General features: G+C 54.8%; 2 protein-coding genes across 10 annotated transcripts in view; one reads left to right on the forward strand and one right to left on the reverse strand.

The window, feature by feature from the left end:
* The window catches only part of SAMD11 (sterile alpha motif domain containing 11), a 134,075-nt gene extending 127,225 nt beyond the window's left edge, over positions 1 to 6,850 (forward strand). For all 8 annotated transcript variants that reach the window (XM_061450199.1, XM_061450197.1, XM_061450198.1 and 5 more), the window contains 3 exons: positions 1,612 to 1,736; positions 4,269 to 4,379; positions 6,434 to 6,850. In XM_061450199.1, the coding sequence (XP_061306183.1) occupies positions 1,612 to 1,736; positions 4,269 to 4,379; positions 6,434 to 6,682 (485 nt within the window). In that variant the 3' untranslated portion in view covers positions 6,683 to 6,850. The remainder of the gene's footprint in view (positions 1 to 1,611; positions 1,737 to 4,268; positions 4,380 to 6,433) is intronic.
* A 412-nt stretch (positions 6,851 to 7,262) lies between these two features.
* NOC2L (NOC2 like nucleolar associated transcriptional repressor) overlaps positions 7,263 to 15,756 on the reverse strand; it is a 45,597-nt gene continuing 37,103 nt past the window's right edge. Inside the window, exons 18-19 of one of the 2 annotated variants that reach the window (XM_061450205.1) lie at positions 11,450 to 11,590; positions 7,263 to 9,503 (exon numbers count right to left, since the gene is read on the reverse strand). In XM_061450205.1, coding sequence (XP_061306189.1) covers positions 9,361 to 9,503; positions 11,450 to 11,590 — 284 coding nt within the window. In that variant the 3' untranslated portion in view covers positions 7,263 to 9,360. Of the gene's footprint in view, positions 9,507 to 11,449; positions 11,591 to 15,756 lie in introns of both variants that reach the window. The other variant, XM_061450203.1, reaches the window with a different exon arrangement.

A 15,756-nucleotide genomic window follows, 5' to 3' on the forward strand; every position in this document is an offset into this window, starting at 1 on the left:
TCTGTTTGCACTGGGAATGCCCATCAGCTGCAGCTCCAGCTGAAGCAGACATTGCCGTCTCCTTCCCCGAGAGGAGGGAGGGAGGGAGGGAGGGAGGGATGTGGTGGTGCTACTACAGGAACAGTGCGGAGGTTGGGAAGGGAAGCGGGAAGCTGGGAGCGGAACCATCATGGAAATGATTACCGGGTGTCTGACCGCGGCCGGTGGTTCAGAACCATCTGATTGGCATGATGACTTCCTGTGTAATTCCTGTCCTCTTCCTGTGCCTTTGGAATGTGCCCGTGGCTTTGCCAACAAGTGGAGACTCGGCGCGTGGCGCTGCTCTTCCTGTGCCTCTTCCCTCTGACCTTGTCATTCCCCAGGGAATTGGCCCCTTGTTCTCTGGGCTTGTGCTTCCCAGCAGGATTTCGTTGCATCCCACTTCATCTTGTCTTTACTTCATGGGAGCCTGTGTCTGATACCCAGCCTGCTGTGGACAGGAGCCAAGGAGGGGAGTTATATCCATGGTGCTGGGCAGACCTTAAGCCTACAGGACCGAGAGTTTTGGTGTGATAGACCCCCGGGGGAAGGACCTTTTCTGCTCATCTCTTGCTTTGTACCCATCATAAACTCTTCTCTATCCACTGTAACCATGGGTGTTCATAGCCCTGTGCATGTCCCCTTGGTCTGAATGGTACCATGCAGCAGTGAGTTCCACAGGTTGGCAGCACCTTTTATTCCTGCCCCATGAAGCGGTGTCTTCTGGAACTCAGTTTCTTCGTTGCTTGTTGCTGCGTTTCCCTGTGACCCGTTGCAGTAGATAGGAGTTAACTGCCTGGGGTTTCTTTGTGCCTCTCCTTTAGCTCCTGGCGCCAGCCCATCCCGTGCTGTCAGGGGCTGCGGATGCAGGGCTGGGGGGGCTCTTCCCCCCCCTTTGGAACCCATCACCTCTGCCAGTGGTGACAGGGCTGGGACCTGAACCGCTGTTGCATTGCAGAGCATTGACTCATGGGCTTGAGCAGAGCTGGGCTGTCTCAGTGCCCCAGGGGCTGGCGGGGGTCATCCCATCACCCAGCTCCAGCGCGCTCCGAGGCAGCCGATCCCGCGGATGCTTCAGACTGGGGTGGACTGAAAATGAGCCCATGGATGGAGCGAGCTCTTCTGTGGTGATTGAGGCTCCGGCAAGGCAGCGGCCACCAGGGAGAGGTGCCGGGGCCATTCCCATTCGGAGCACGTCGCCAGGAGCAGGGATGGGGGGAAGCAGCCCACAGGGCAGGCAGAGCTTTTGGCTTTGCGGTGCGTGTGGAGAAACCCTCCTTGAGGGTTGTTTCTTTCCTCTCCCTTCCCCCTATCCCTTCCCCACAGCTGAAGAACATTAAACACATGAAATACATTAGCCAGGGCTTTGCTTTCCTTTCCCTTACCCCCCTCCCTTTCCAAGCTGGGGACCTCCAGGAGGAAGAGGCCTATGAACTGACCCTGCCCAGTGCTTTAATTGACAGGTCATTAAAGATGAATGTGTGGCTGGAGAAACATATTCACATTGTTGTCCGGGTGGGATTTGAATGATTTATGTTTCTTTCTCCTCCCCTCCTTCCTAACACCCCCCATCCCCGGCTCCAAACAATCCAGGCACCATGGGAGGTCTGTTTCTGGATGGGGAGGAAAGCCCCGCGTTGGAAGACATCAGCAAATGGACGGTGGAGGACGTGTGCAGCTTCGTGTCCAACTTGTCCGGCTGCACCGAGTACACTCAGGTAAAGCTCTTCACAGCCCGTGTTCTGTCCCTGCTGTGCTTGCCCTGTCCCACCTAGGAGGTGCTGTGTCTCAGAGCCGCTTCCTTACTGCATTGGGAAACAGCTGCTTGCTGGTAGTGAAGATCCTGAGGTGTGTGATGGCCCTCACAGAGGGAGAGCAATAAAGGGAGTGCAGTGGGAGGGGATGGAGTAGGGGCAAGGGTTGGTCATTGCTGAACACCTGCCCCAGCCTTTCTACTGGTAGAGCTCAGCATCCTGCTTCCATGCTTTGTATAAGGGCCTGTAAGGACAGGAGGGAATGGGTTTAACCTGACAGAGGGGAGATGGAGATGAGACCTGAGGAAGTTCTTTGTTAAAACCACCTGTAAAGCCAGTGCTTCAGGGGAGCAAAGAGCTGTGTGCATGCAGGTGAGAGGCAGCACTTAGGAAAGCAAATGCCTGCTGCAGGGATGGGGTACATGTAAAGGTCCCCAAGGGTTTGGGTTGTGTTTGAGAGTGGATCAGGATGACTGTGTGTGCATAAGGGCAGTTTCTGATTGTGGGGAGAGGAAGGGAGGGGACACTGGTTACAAAGGAAGGAGGGTGGATGGGTGTTGATGGGAGTGAGAAGCAGCAGGTCTGGGTGTGTGGAGGGGGGGTTCAGGAGCTGGTTTAGTGGGGAGCTCAAGCAGAAGGCTCCCAAAACCAAAACACACCCATACAAAACACACTGTGTCTCTGTCATCCCGGCCTCAGCGTGCTCCTGCAGCAGGGGCATTGCGCTTTGTCTGCATTCCTGTGCTGGGGAATGAGGAGCAAGAGGTGCCTGGAAGCCTCTCTCTCTACCAGAGCCACTTTGCAGGAGGCTCATCCATTCCCACCTCCGTTGGCAGCTCCTGGTGGAGCGGTGGGGCAGAAATCAATACCTGGCGGAGGCAGAGGTTCAGCAGCCTCAGTGCATTGCAGGCACCGTGTTTGATGATGGGAGCTGCTGTCACCAGGCTCCTGGCGTGCCCGAGCTGCATTACACTGCGGGGGGAGCATGGCTGCAGGGATGATGTGTTTGTGTGCACCATGGCTATGTGCTTAGCAGGTTTTTACTATGTGCGAAGGCCAGTGTTGAGGGGTGACCCAGCTCCGAGCTGCCTGTGTTCTCCTCTCCAAAACCACAGTGCTGGGGAGGTCTGGCGCTGCTCTGCAGGCTGTTCCTGCCAGGAAAACCAGCAGGAGGCTGGTGCTGTGCTGTGCACTGAGACAAACAAGGGCTTGTGGCTCATTTCAGCCCTCGGCAGCGCTCAGCTTTGTCCCCGCAGTGGATCAGGACCCATGGGACACCCAAGGGGATGCTGTCCTCAAGTTACAGGGCTTCTCATGGCGGGTTCCAGTGCGTGCAAAGGGAGGCTTTTGGCTCCCAGCCCACGCTGGCTGCAGAGGGAGGGAAATGAATTGGTACAGGGTTGGTAGGGCAGAGCAGAGCCACGTGCTGCAGTCCTGAGCAGCTTTGTGCTGGAGCCCAGCAGTAAAAGCCCCTTGCAGCAGCTCAGCTGCCTCGGCTCTAACAGCCGGTGCCCCCCTCCAGAGGGATGGCCATGGGCTATGGGCTGCTGCTGACAAAGAAGCCCTTAGAGTGACTTGAAGCCCTCTCCTTTGCTAGGGTGTTCAGTGACATTAACACCATGCGTAAGGTGCTGCCCCACACAGCTCATTTGGGGAGCATCCAGGAACGTGCCCTGTGGAAGGGGGTTTCATGGGGAAAACCAGGCCTCTGCCCGACACCTCCCCACTGAGGGACCTGCAGCCTGAGTTGCGCAGGGATTGCAGTTTACTCATCGAGTATCCAGCCCGTACATGCAGAGTAAAGACCCCGGGGGGGCCGGTGTGAGCGCAGCCCTGCTCTGTGCATGAACAATGGAGCAAGATCCAGACCTTCACCTCTATTACATGGTCCCTACGAGGTGGAAAACTCTTGCATGACGCTGGCATTGGAAATAGATAGGGGCAAAAGAAAGGGCTTTTTCCCTGTCTTCTTAAGTGTGTTAAGATGGTGCAGGTTTGCATGGCTGCAGTGGGGGCACAGGGAAATGCTATTTATGGGATTACTCCAGCCCTGCTGTCATTGCTGTGAGTCCAGGTTTGCACATCACCAGCTTCTGCTTCACTCAGTGAACCAGGAGAGGGGTAAGAGACTGCCAGTGTGTTGCCTTCCTGTTCAGTGGCACCACGTACACCTCAGTAGCACCGAGGTAGTTACTAATCCCTGTCAGTGTGGGGGAAAAGAAGGGTGCCCAAACCTGGGGCTGCTCCTGCCCCATCACACCATAAACAAGTATGGCTTTATCTAAACTGGCCCAACCAACCCCAATTCCCATTCCCATCTGCTTCCTTTCACTTGCTAGCTCCTGGCTGTGGATACAGGATTGTTCCTACCTCTCATGTATCAATACCAACTTACTCTACCTTTTCCACAGCACCTTCCTGTGCAAGGGCAAGACAGGAGCATCAGGCACATCAGGGGCATTCCTAAGCCTGGATTTGTGTTCTGGTTGCTTCCAGGTATTCCGAGAGCAGGCTATTGATGGGGAGACCCTGCCCCTCCTGACGGAAGAGCACTTACTGAACAACATGGGGCTGAAACTCGGACCTGCACTGAAGATCAGGTCACAGGTAGGAATGGTTTCTATATAGCAGCAAGCAGCACATGTTAATGTTGTCCCTAACCAGGAAAGGGCTGTCAGGACCTCCTGCATTGAATATAGTTCATTAAGCAGTAATTGTTCATTTATTTCCTTGCAATTCTGGATTCAACACTCCAGAATGTTCCATCTCCTCAGCTGTCACCCAGCGGTACTCAGAGGCCAGGGGCAGAAGGAAGTAGCTCAGGACAAGTGGTGGGAAGGAGGAAGAGGGTGAAGTGGGGAACTCCTACATGGACCAGCTCCTGTTGGAAAGGAAATGTTAGGATGTTCCCACAAACAGTGCCAGGAAAGGAGGAAACCTGCACCCAGGTGAGGCAGGGGACATGCTTTTGCATCAGGTGAACATGAGAATAGCATCTCAAAGTACCTAAAAGCTGGGTAAAGCCATCTGAGGAACCAGCTCTTTCTAGACTGGACCCGACTCCCTCTGCTGCTCCTTTTCTGTGTAACTGCATGGCTCTTGGTGGTTCTTTCTGGCAAGGCTTGAAGCACAAATACACTGAGCATGTCTCAGCATCATCTGTTATTACTTCTCCCCAGTGCATAATGGACCTTTCCCTTCTGTCGGGCCAGTCATGGGCTCTCTTTTGGTTGCTGGTCTTGCTGATGGGCCGTGCCCCAATCCCACATGCACCCCCAGCTTGTGCTGCTCACACATGGCCACATGGGATATGGAACCCACATCAGCTGTGTTAGGCCTTTACTTTAGGGGACTCTGTTTCCTCCTCAGCACACCCCTTTGCTGTTGTGCCCTCGATGGTTCTTCTTAAAGCACCCTTTTCCCTGTCAGTGACTTGGTTCCCAAGTCTCTGCTTCCATGGAACCGCTTTGCCATGGACCGGGTGACTCCCATTTCAGCTGCCTCAAACCCAGAAGAACCCCTCCACTGACAGCTCTACTTCCCCATTCAGTGCTCCCAGACCAGCTCCTGACACACGTCAGGACCAGGCTGTTCCAGTGCCTTCCCTTGGGAACTGTCGTGGCCGTGGCTGTGACAGCACCTTGTGCGTGCACCTCCCTGGGTTGCACACCCAGCTGTGGCAGAGCCTCCCTGAGCCACAGGCTTACACATTCATTACATTATGGTAAACCAAGAAGAGCAACTTTACTGCTTTCCCTACAGCCCTCACTGTTTACGAGGGGTCTAATAAAAAGGTTCTGTGGGCAATTGTTCCCTATGGGGCAGTTCAGGAGGAAATAAAACTCTTCTGTTTCTTCCAAAACAGAGGAGGCCAAATAGCTCAGAGCTGTTCTTCGATGGGATTTTGGAGGGGGGAAACATGAGATATGGGCTGAAGGGAGAAAAACCTTGCTTCCATTTAATCAGTAGTGTTTAAAGGTCTATAATAAGGCATGGCTGGGGAGGGGGTCTGTGTGTAAGTGGGGAGCAAAGCCCCGCTGTTGCTAAGTGAATAATGCGGCAGTTGTCTGGTTTGAGCACAAGCCTGTGTTTCTGTTCCAGCTGAAATGGGAACCAGCTGTTGTAGGTGCTGGAACCTTGGGGGGCCTTTGGCCCTCACTGGGAGGCGAGAATGGCTGCGGGAGTCCTCTTTGGTGCTGCAGGAGAAGGGAGAGGCTGCAGCTTCCAGCTTCCTGCGCAGGAACAGCAGCCACCCTGGAGCCAGTTTTTTCCCTTCCCCTGTTATCCCGGCTCCCCTCTAAGAGCAAGTCCTGCTCTTCAGACATGGGCATCGTGTTTGGTCACCGGTCTGTGATCCTGTGGCACCCAGCTCTTCATCTTTGAGCCTTCCAGTACCTGGAGGGGGCTGCAAGGATGCTGGAGAGGGACTCCTCATCAGGGATGGGAGCGATAGAACAAGGGGTGATGGGCTCAGACTGAAACAGGGCAAGTTCAGGTTAGATATAAGGAACTGGATGATCGTAAGGACCCTTCCAACCCAGACCAGTCTGGAGCACAGAACCTGGGTTTGCAGCCTGAAACTGCAGCTTTTACGTGTTTCTGAGGACCATTTGTGCCCCTTTTTACCCCCTGCATTTATTTCCTCCTCCTTCTCCCCGCAGGTGGCCAAGAGGGTGGGCAGGGTCCTGTACATGGCCGGCTTCCCCATGGCCTTCCCCCTGCAACCGCCCGGCCTGCGGCCCCCGGAGCGGGAGCTGCCCCCAGCCGCGGAGCTGCGGCCGTCGTCCACGGGCAGCGTGGCCTCCCCCTTCAGCGGCCTCCCCTCCGCCAGCCGCGTGTCCCCGAAGCAGGAGAACGGGGCCCCCGGCGTCCTGGCCGCGCTCAGTGACACCACGAAGCCTCCGTCCTAACTGCAGGGGCAGCTCCCGGTGGCCTGGACTGAGGTCACGGAGCGAAGTGAAGGTCAAGAGCATGGGGAGGCCAGGAGAGCCTCCCTCAGCTGTGTGAGACACAGGGGTGAGGAAGGGAGGGGGTTCATTACATTGGATGCATTTGCTTTTTGGTTGGGGTGGAGAAAACCCAACCGAGACTGAAAAAGAGAAGGAACGAAACAATCCAAAGATGTCCTGAGACAACGCGAGTGAAGGGAGAGTGATTCTAGAGGCTGCAGCAGCGTTCCCGTTCCCTTTCACCCCCCCCTTCTCGCTCCCCGGAGCCGTAGGACAGGGAATGAACACTGCCTTCAGAGAACCACGGCTTTCAGGACCTTCTGGGGTGGCTCAAACAGGGAGGGGAAGAGGCGACCGCTGCTCCCAACGGTACTCAGCATCCCTGAGGAGAAAACCCCATCACCAGAACTGAAAGCACCCACCTTCCCAGCTGGCTCCTCCTCCCTGGAAACTGGACTCAGTTCCTCATTCAGGTGTCTATGCATCAATAGCAACTTTGAACCAATACCAAAGACAGCCAAAAACAAAGACAAAGAAGAACTAAAAGGCAAGTTCGGGTCCATGTTTACTTCGGAGCGGATGGTACGGCACAGCCCGGGGGCTGCCCCCCCCTCCTGGCACGCACAGAACAGGCTCTGCCCATGCTCCAGCCCTGCAGAGCCGCTTGGTTTTGCCCATTCGATGCTTTGTAAAGAGAAGAGCCAGCGATGTGCTCTGGTGGGCTGCAGGGGCCCCCCGGCCTCCCTCACGTGTCCAACAGACTCATTTCTCCATTGGGGTGGGGGTTTCTTTTGTTCTGGGGTTGTTTTGGTTCTCGTTTCAAGCCTTGTTACAGAGGTGGATGCAGTTGCACATTCTGGCCTGCTGTGGACCATGAGACAGGTACCTGTGCGTTCCCAGAGCAGGGGAGGGATGCTGGGGGGGGGGGGGGGTGGTTCAGGCTAAAACCAATGGGTAAGAAAGAGTTTTTACTACTGTGAATGCGATGGTAACTCCTGGGGGTGCCCTCCTGTGACTTGTACAGTTGTGAACAACAACCACACGTGGTACTTTCCTCTCTGCTCCCCCTGCCCTTTTCTGTTTCAAGGTTGCACGTGCTGCCGTCCTTTTGTTACCAAACTTCGCTTGGTGGTACATTAGCTTCTTTCTATTGTAAAAACCAACCAGCCATTGCCCATCACATCACCGTACAAACGCTGCCCAGCAATCAGTTTAAATAAAAAAGGAGAAACACTTCATTTCCAACCGGTACCCGAGCCCCTTGGATGTGGTTCTTTACCCGAGAAGCTGCTCTCTTTCACTGCGTGGTACCCTGCTGCTGGTGGTACCTCTCTGTGGGTTGGGGCTGCAGCATTTGTGGCCTAAAAGCCAGCCTGAGGGTTGGTTCTTCAGCTTGCCACTAAGTCAGAGGGAGGAGGAACAAGAACTGCTTTCTCTCTGGGACTAAAAGGTAAGTTACAAACCATTTTCCTATCATTAGGGCCTCATCTTTGCAGTCAGCTCCCTGGTGACAGAGGCTTTACCAGCCATAGGGAACTTCAGGCTTGAGCACTCCAGAGCTGCTAATGAAGCAGCAGATGCTTTGTTCCTCTCAAAGTGGGCTATAAATGATAATAACAATGACAATAATGATGATGAGCATAATAAAACACAACTTACCCATTTCTGAGGTTACTTCCTCCCATTTAAAGGACTGAGGGCATCTGGGTGCATGGCTACTGATTCCTGTAACTGCACTTGGGAAAAGCACCCCTCTCCAGCCCTATTCCTGCTGCTAAGCTCCAAACAACACTAAGTGAAGCAAACAGCCCACCCCACTGCACTGCAGCAGTGCTAGCTGTGCAGTAATGATGTCTGGAAGCAGGAGAGGAGCAGCCCTCGGTGTAGAACAGCTGTAAGCTAACAGTGGTCTCTACAGAGAAGCTGGTTTTGTTGCCTTTACCCACCTTGAGCTACACAATGGCCTCCCACAAGCACCACACTCCAACAGGAAGACACAGCATGAGCTGCATCTAGAAGCTTCCCAGGTGATGCAGTGATTTGATGCCCAAGGCACCTGCAGTCAGTCACTGCTGATGGCTGGACCACAACAAACGTGTTCAGCAGCAGCTGGAACTGGCTCCAGAAGGCAGTTTTAGGTCACTAACAGCAGGTCTGGTACTAAGCACGGGCTCAGATTTGGTGCTTGGTTGTGCTAAGCAAGTCCAACACCCATCAGAAAATGAAAGCGTGGTTCCTATGGTGTTTTGCCTCTTCCTCCCTCTTCTGCGTGCACCACCTCCCATCTCTGCACTCCCCCTCTAGCTAAAGACCCTCAGACAAAAGAACTTGCACTTCCCCTTGGCTCCTGCTCCAGGAGCTGAAACTGAGCCCTGTGCTACTGAAAGCAGCAGCTTTTCATGAGGGCTGTTTATTACCGGTGCTGAGCAGTTTCACTGGCCTGGATGCGAGCACGATTCCACTGTTACCAAAACCAGGACAGGTGGAAAACAGCTTTAAAGTCCAAGCAGCGCCTCTGCTGCGTCACTGCCGAGTCCTTGGTGGCACCCAGGGCTGCCCTCCCAGCTCTTACCATGGCTCCAGGACCCGGCTGCGGGTGCGCAGGATGGGTGCTGTGGTACCAGCACCTCGGAGGGGGCTCAGTCGTCGTCGGAGAAGGCCAAGTCCTCCACAACGTCCTCGTCTCCCTGCGCCAGCAGCTCGAGGTCGGCTCGGGACATCCCTCCCGTGCGGCTCCTCGGCTGGGATCCCTGCGGAACGCGGGCGCCTTCCCGGCCTTCCTCTGCTGGGGAAGGAGAGGGAGGACTCAATCCTGCTGCACTGGGAGCAAGGCAACGGGCTGCTAATTAATCCCAGCCCCTCATTAATGTATTGGTGCTGCTGCAGCTCTCAGCTGGAGGAGAGCTCTGCAGGGAGCGATGGGAGACCTGAGGAACTGCTATGGCTTGAGGCAGAGACACAACGCAAGATCCAAGGGGAACATGAGTGCTTCCAAACCTTCATCCCTCATGGCTCAGGTCAGTCTGCCTTGCTACAGATGCCAGGCTGGGAATGAAGGGCTGCGGGAAAGGAGCCTCCCAATGTAAAACTAACCCCACGCTCCCTCCTTTCTGACATGATGCTTTAATAGGGAGCACAAGTGAGAACTGGTTTCTAGGGACAGTCCCCATGCCCAGTGCCCTTCCCTCTCGTTCCACTGGGAGCACGTGCAGAGCTCTCCCCTCAGGCTCTGGACTGCTGGAGGCTGGGAGGCTGTCACGGACACCAGCTCCTCACAGTCTCATTGCCTGACCAGGCTCCACGTATGAATGAACAGCACAACAGAAACACTCAGCACGCACAGCTTGAGACCTGGGAAGGGCGGATCTGCCCCATCCCAGCCCTATGGATGGCTGGAGAAGTGCCACAGGCCAGGGGCACCTGGGCTGGAACATCACTGCAGCTACACCGGGTATCCAGGAGCAAGGAGACCCAGGAACTGGCTCTAAAGCTGCATTAGGGATGGAGAAGGGAGGCTCAGAGTTCCTGCTCCCCTCAAGCACCATTCCTTGGTGCTTTTCCTCCTGAATACTCCAAAAAGCAGCGAGGGAAAACTTTTCCCCTTGCTCCTTCACAGCGCTGTCAGAACATGCATCAAACACCCATCTATTCTGGGCGCCGAGGCTTGGGCGTGCGTGCCAAGCCACAGCCATCTGCCATGCTAAATCAGGCACGCTGTGCTCTCGCTTGGCCTCTTTCCCCCTTCCTGCTCCCCAAACTAGTACAGAAAGGCAGCACAGAGCAGTTCTTGTGGCTGTTCCTGCACCCCGTGGCATGTGAGGAGCAGACCCTGCTGCTCCGACACAAAGGGCGAAGGAAGTGGCACACAAAGGAACACCCTTGGCAGGCTCAGGTTCTGTCTGCAGCTTAGCACAGGGACTTGGCAGACAGGGGCGAGCCTGAGCTGCTCTGCTGGGTGCCGAGCAGGCTCTCGCCTGCCTGTGGTGCTGTGCAAGGGCTGGAAGGGGAGGATGCTCTCTCGGCTGCACCAAAGCCTGGTTTGACATCCACACAGCGCTGGGGACACAGCCGGTGGCTTCCTCAGCACCTATGTAGCTGGTTGGTCTGGCCTGCAAGAAGCATGGAGCTGGAAGCCTCCTACCTTGATGCCCACCGCTCTGACCAGTACCTCCGGGCAGCAGGTACTGACCTGCAGAAGCGATCAGGATTAGTAAGAGGAAAACATTACTTAAGAGGAGAGACCGAGACGAGCTCTTGGGGTCTGAGGACCCCCAGATGCAGCAGGACCTGGGCAAGGTCTCCCACCAGTCCCATCCTGGGAGGAGCGGCTGAGAAGCAGCAAGCAAAGGGTTACCCATAGCCCAGGCACTGCTCAGATGAAGAGTGCACAGCACCCTCCACCCCCGTGGCTGTGTAACCTGCAGAGAGCCTTGGAGCAGGGCCCTGTGCCCTGCTGGGGGGGGCTGAACTTCAGGAGCTTGTTTGAGCCTCTCTGCAGGAGGCTCCCGAGAAGAGATGAAAGGGACTGGTGGGTTGGTGGAGCAAGGCCTGCAAAGACCTTAACCCTTCTGCTCTCAGCATCAGCTCAGCTCTCCCTGTCCAAGCTGTGTCTGTGTGCAAGAGTCCCTCCTGACACCCTGCAGCTCAGAACACAAGGGATGGTTCCTTTGTAGAGGAGCCCCAAGGTGCAGAAGAGCCCCTTCCCCGTTGCCCAACTGCTCTACTCACCATCTGAGCCACTGTCGTCTTCCAGTTCCTCCTCGTCCTCCTCGATCTCATACCTTCCTTCTTCTTCATCATCATCCTCGCCATACTCCTCGCTGCCCTCTTCTGAACTGTCGTCTGAGGCCTGCTTGGCTTTGCCTTTCCCTGCAAGTGATGGGAATGGCGAGATGAGGAGCAGCACACGAGCACACAGGCAGCAGACATCAGGTACGTGTGTTCTACCATCCCCACACTCATCCTTGGAGTACAGTCAGACCAAAGGGGAAACAGACCCTGTCTCTCCAATAGCACTGCACTAAGGCCCAGAGAAGGATGTGTTCCATGTGTTAGAGGCCAGGACCCAGTCACCTCAGAAGCACCTGGCAGGGTTTTACAGCTAAAACCCAGGATTCGCTGCTGTTATGGAGCACCACCAGTGCAGCATTCAAGCCTGCCCTGCTCAGAGAGCTGTGAAAGCTGGGAGAGCAGGACAGAAGAGCACAATGAGAAGAAATGGGCTACTGAAAAGACATGGGAAAGAAGGAGGAGAAAGTCACAAAGCTGAGACCACAGAGAGCTGGGTTCCACTGAGAAACAGTGCTGCACGTCCCCACCTTCACAGTTACACGTAACTGAAAACAGGGGTCTGGTCCAGGGCACCACTGTAAACCTCTCTTAGCTTTATTCCCTCTGCTAGTGAGAACAGAAAGGTCTAGGAAGAGATATTGCTGCAAATTCCCTCTGGAGATGGATAGCCAGGGCCAAGGCAGCCTTGGGAGGAATGCCCTGCCCCTGAGCCTCTGGAACCAGACTGCTTTTACTCCTGTTGAGCTCACTGCAGTGGAGAAGGGCAGAATACAAACAGAGGGAGCAGAAGAATCAGCTGCTCCTTGCCTTCTCCCTGAGCTAGGCCCAGCTCAGTGCTGCAGGCTGCCTCCCTTGCTTCCAAAGCTGCTGAGGAAAGTGTTTATTCCCCCCTCCTGCTTGCCAGCTGTCCGTACATCTTTCTCACACTGTGACTCTTGGGCCCCACCATGGCATCTATTTTTTGCCCCATCCTCCCTCCTCAGCAGCTGACCTGTGTTACTCACTGAACTGGATACAGAGCCATCAATAAGGTGGCTGCAGCATTCCCAGCTCCCCACCCTCACCCATCCATCAGCTCTGGCAGGATGCAGCCTCCCTGCCACTGAGGGACCAGAAGCTCCATGTCATGGAGAGAGGAAACCTGCATCCATGCGGAGATGGATTGCAGAGCACATCACTGCACCACATCACCTTGACGGGCACCTGAGCAGCTCAGGCAACACCGAGGGGCACCTCCTCATCCATCAAACAGCAACAGCTCCAACAGATCCAGCTACAGCTCATCTGAGAGGAGCCAGAGGAGGTCAGATGTGGGCAGGGATTGGGTTTGGGGCCCTTTGTGCATCTCCCCTTTCCCTCCTCACTCTGCCCCTGTATCCTCAAGCTGCCAGCCCACAGCAGGGATTTTACCACTATAGGAAGGGCCATGCTTATTCTGCTTAGGAAATGACAGTGTCTGACCTCTCCTTCCACAGCCCTGGCATTAAATTGCTGTAATATAATTACATGAGGGATAAATGAAGCAAGCTGCTCAAGTTCATTAGAGGCACAGTAACACCTAATGTGGACACAGCACTCATTAGAGCCGGGCGCAGAGAGATGCTGCAGCCACGCTCCCTCGTCGCCTTTAAGTGCCTCATGATGAGGCAGCCCAGCACCTCATCCTGAGCCATCAATAACCTCCAGGAGCCTCTCCTCGCAGGGATCTGTCAGCTGGTAAATGAGAGGAATGCACGAGCTTCCCCATCCCCATTAGTGACACAGCGATGGATCGAAGCCACGCTCTGTCCTCCCCATCTCCCACCTCGTTCTGCCCTCGCCCGAGATGTGCAGACTTGATCCTGCCCTGTGAGAATCCACACCCACAAGGGTATGCCCACACTCATTCCCCCCATAGGAACCCATCTGAATCTGTTCCCACCCCATACCACAGTTTCTCCTATTCTTTGGGAAATCTACTCTATCCCCTATTCAACTCCAGGGCAGTCCCTGCAGCCCCTCTTTGCCTGCTCCAGGGATGCTGTTCCAAGAGGATGCTGCTCCTCTTGGTCCCCAGGGGAAGAAGAGAGGGGCTGGTGGTCCCATGTGGGAGCAGCACCCTGGCACCAAGGGCTGTGTGAGCTGCAAACACCACCGTACCAGTGACCATCCCCTGGGGTGGAATGCAGCACGTCTCCTTTCCTTGCTAAAGCATGGATGAGGATGGTAGAGGCAAGGGTGGACAAGGAGGGGAAATGCTCAGAACAGAAGGGAAGGTAATGCCCAAGTGCACCAGTGCTGCTGGAAAACAACAGGATCACCACTGACTTGCTGGTGATGCCAGGAATGAGTGATGGCAAACCCTGAGAATAGGGAGCCCTTCATTCACTCCCTGCTTGGGATTGGAAAGACCTCTTCAGAAGCCTGCTCTGCTGGAAGAAAAGCTCTTTGAGGTACAAGTTAGTCAATGAGCAAGATGTTTTGGCTGGCAATGGTTAACCCAAGGACTGTAGCTGCCCTCCAGACCTCTCTTCCATAGGGATTAGGGACAGTGTAAACCCAAATCAACCCTGCACTGATACAATGCTTCACGCAACTCAGAAGAAAAGGTGAGGGGGGCTTTGAACAGCAGATGAATAACAGCAAAGGGAGGATTTCCCTGCTTTCAGCAGGCAGTTTTCCACTCCTGGGAATCTGGTCTGGATGTGGCAGGCCAAAACAACTACAACATCCTAACACAGGCAACTCCGCCAAGCCCAATGCTGTGGCTGGGGACATGGGAGCCATTCTCACTGTGCCTCTGCACCCAGCATCCCACCAGAGAGCCAGGATGCTGCTGCACCAGCAGCAGGGTCTGAAATCCAGACTTCTATGTGGTAACCATCAGGGGGAAGAGAATTTTCCAGACCAGGGAACCGTCCTCATGGATTTAACCCGTGGGGCTGCCCAAGAGGATGAATTACAGCAACAAACCAATGCAAGTACCCAGCAAGGACTTTTCTACCAGGAATTCCTTCCTTTCCGGTGGTCCCTCCCTCTCTCCTTTCCAGGATCCTGGAACTGGCTCTTTCCAGTAAGAACTCTGAACAGTTTTGGGTGCTGCTGCTACTGAGCAGAGCATGGACACCTCTGGGTATGGCTGACCTTTCCAAGGAGCCTTCTATTCTTTCCCACATCAACCTTGGCATTCCCAAACCATGCCCCTGCTTCCATTCCTAGAGCAGAGAGGGCATAGCCCACCAGCTCCACCTCTTCCTGCCCATGTCTGGAAGTAGTCTTGTGTCAGAAGGGCTTCCCAAACCCCCCTGACACATCAATGTCACAGATACCTTCATAGCACCAGCCTGGCTTGGAACAGGTCTCTCCTGTCAAGGAGGTCAGCATCACTGGGCAGTCTCAGCTCTATTCCTTGCTTTACAGCTATATTCCTTTCAGCAGCAAACTGAAGCATCTGCAGCCAGCCCTGACAGTTACTGAACACAGAGCAGGGCAGAGAACATCTCACACCCCACACAGAGCAAGAACAAGAGCTCATTGTATGCATCTCCCAAGACACAGGCGCTTTTCCCAGCCTCCCTGTTCCCTATCCCTTTCCCACTGTGGAGTCACACCACAGCCCGGAGGGGACTTCCCCCTATGCTATGGTGCAGAGCCAGTGCTGTCTAAGTGCCTCAGGACCCATGGTGGGGCTGAGCACAGCTGCTCCTTGAGATGGAAACTGCCTTCAGGGCCTGCTCCCTCTCTCCAGAGAGCACCCTGCTGGGAACAAAGGCTGTGGAGAGGCAGGAATGTTGGATGGCAAAGGCAGCAGTGAGTAGGTACCACAGCTCTGGCATGCAGACATGGAGCAGGGATGCCCTTTGGCATCACATGGAACTCAAGTCCTCACTTGCACTCTCTGCACAATATATGTCAGGCCCTTAAAGCTGCCAAAGAACCTCATGGACAGGTAACAGAAGCACATGTAGGGGGTGTATACTCATCACAGACATGCCCCCAATGGGTATTTGGAACCCCATCAGTCCAAGAAACCTCTCAAGTGTACATAAAGTCAGTTCCTGGGAGGCACAGGAAGAGATCCTGGTTTTCCCTGGATCACAGCATCCTGCTTTCCGAGCTGCAGTCATCACTGCCCTTATAGAAGCCACTGATTCTTCTAAGGCACTGACTCATACAGTAGGCAGGACAACCCCAGATCTCAAGGATCTATCTCAGCAACTCATTTTGATGCCACACTGATCTCTCAGTCATGAGCTCGCTTCTGC

The sequence above is a fragment of the Pezoporus flaviventris genome, unplaced genomic scaffold (genome assembly GCF_033815535.1).
Source record: "Pezoporus flaviventris isolate CSIRO_AGI_PZ_B2104156 unplaced genomic scaffold, CSIRO_AGI_Pfla_v1 ptg000009l, whole genome shotgun sequence".
NCBI lineage: Eukaryota > Metazoa > Chordata > Aves > Psittaciformes > Psittacidae > Pezoporus > Pezoporus flaviventris.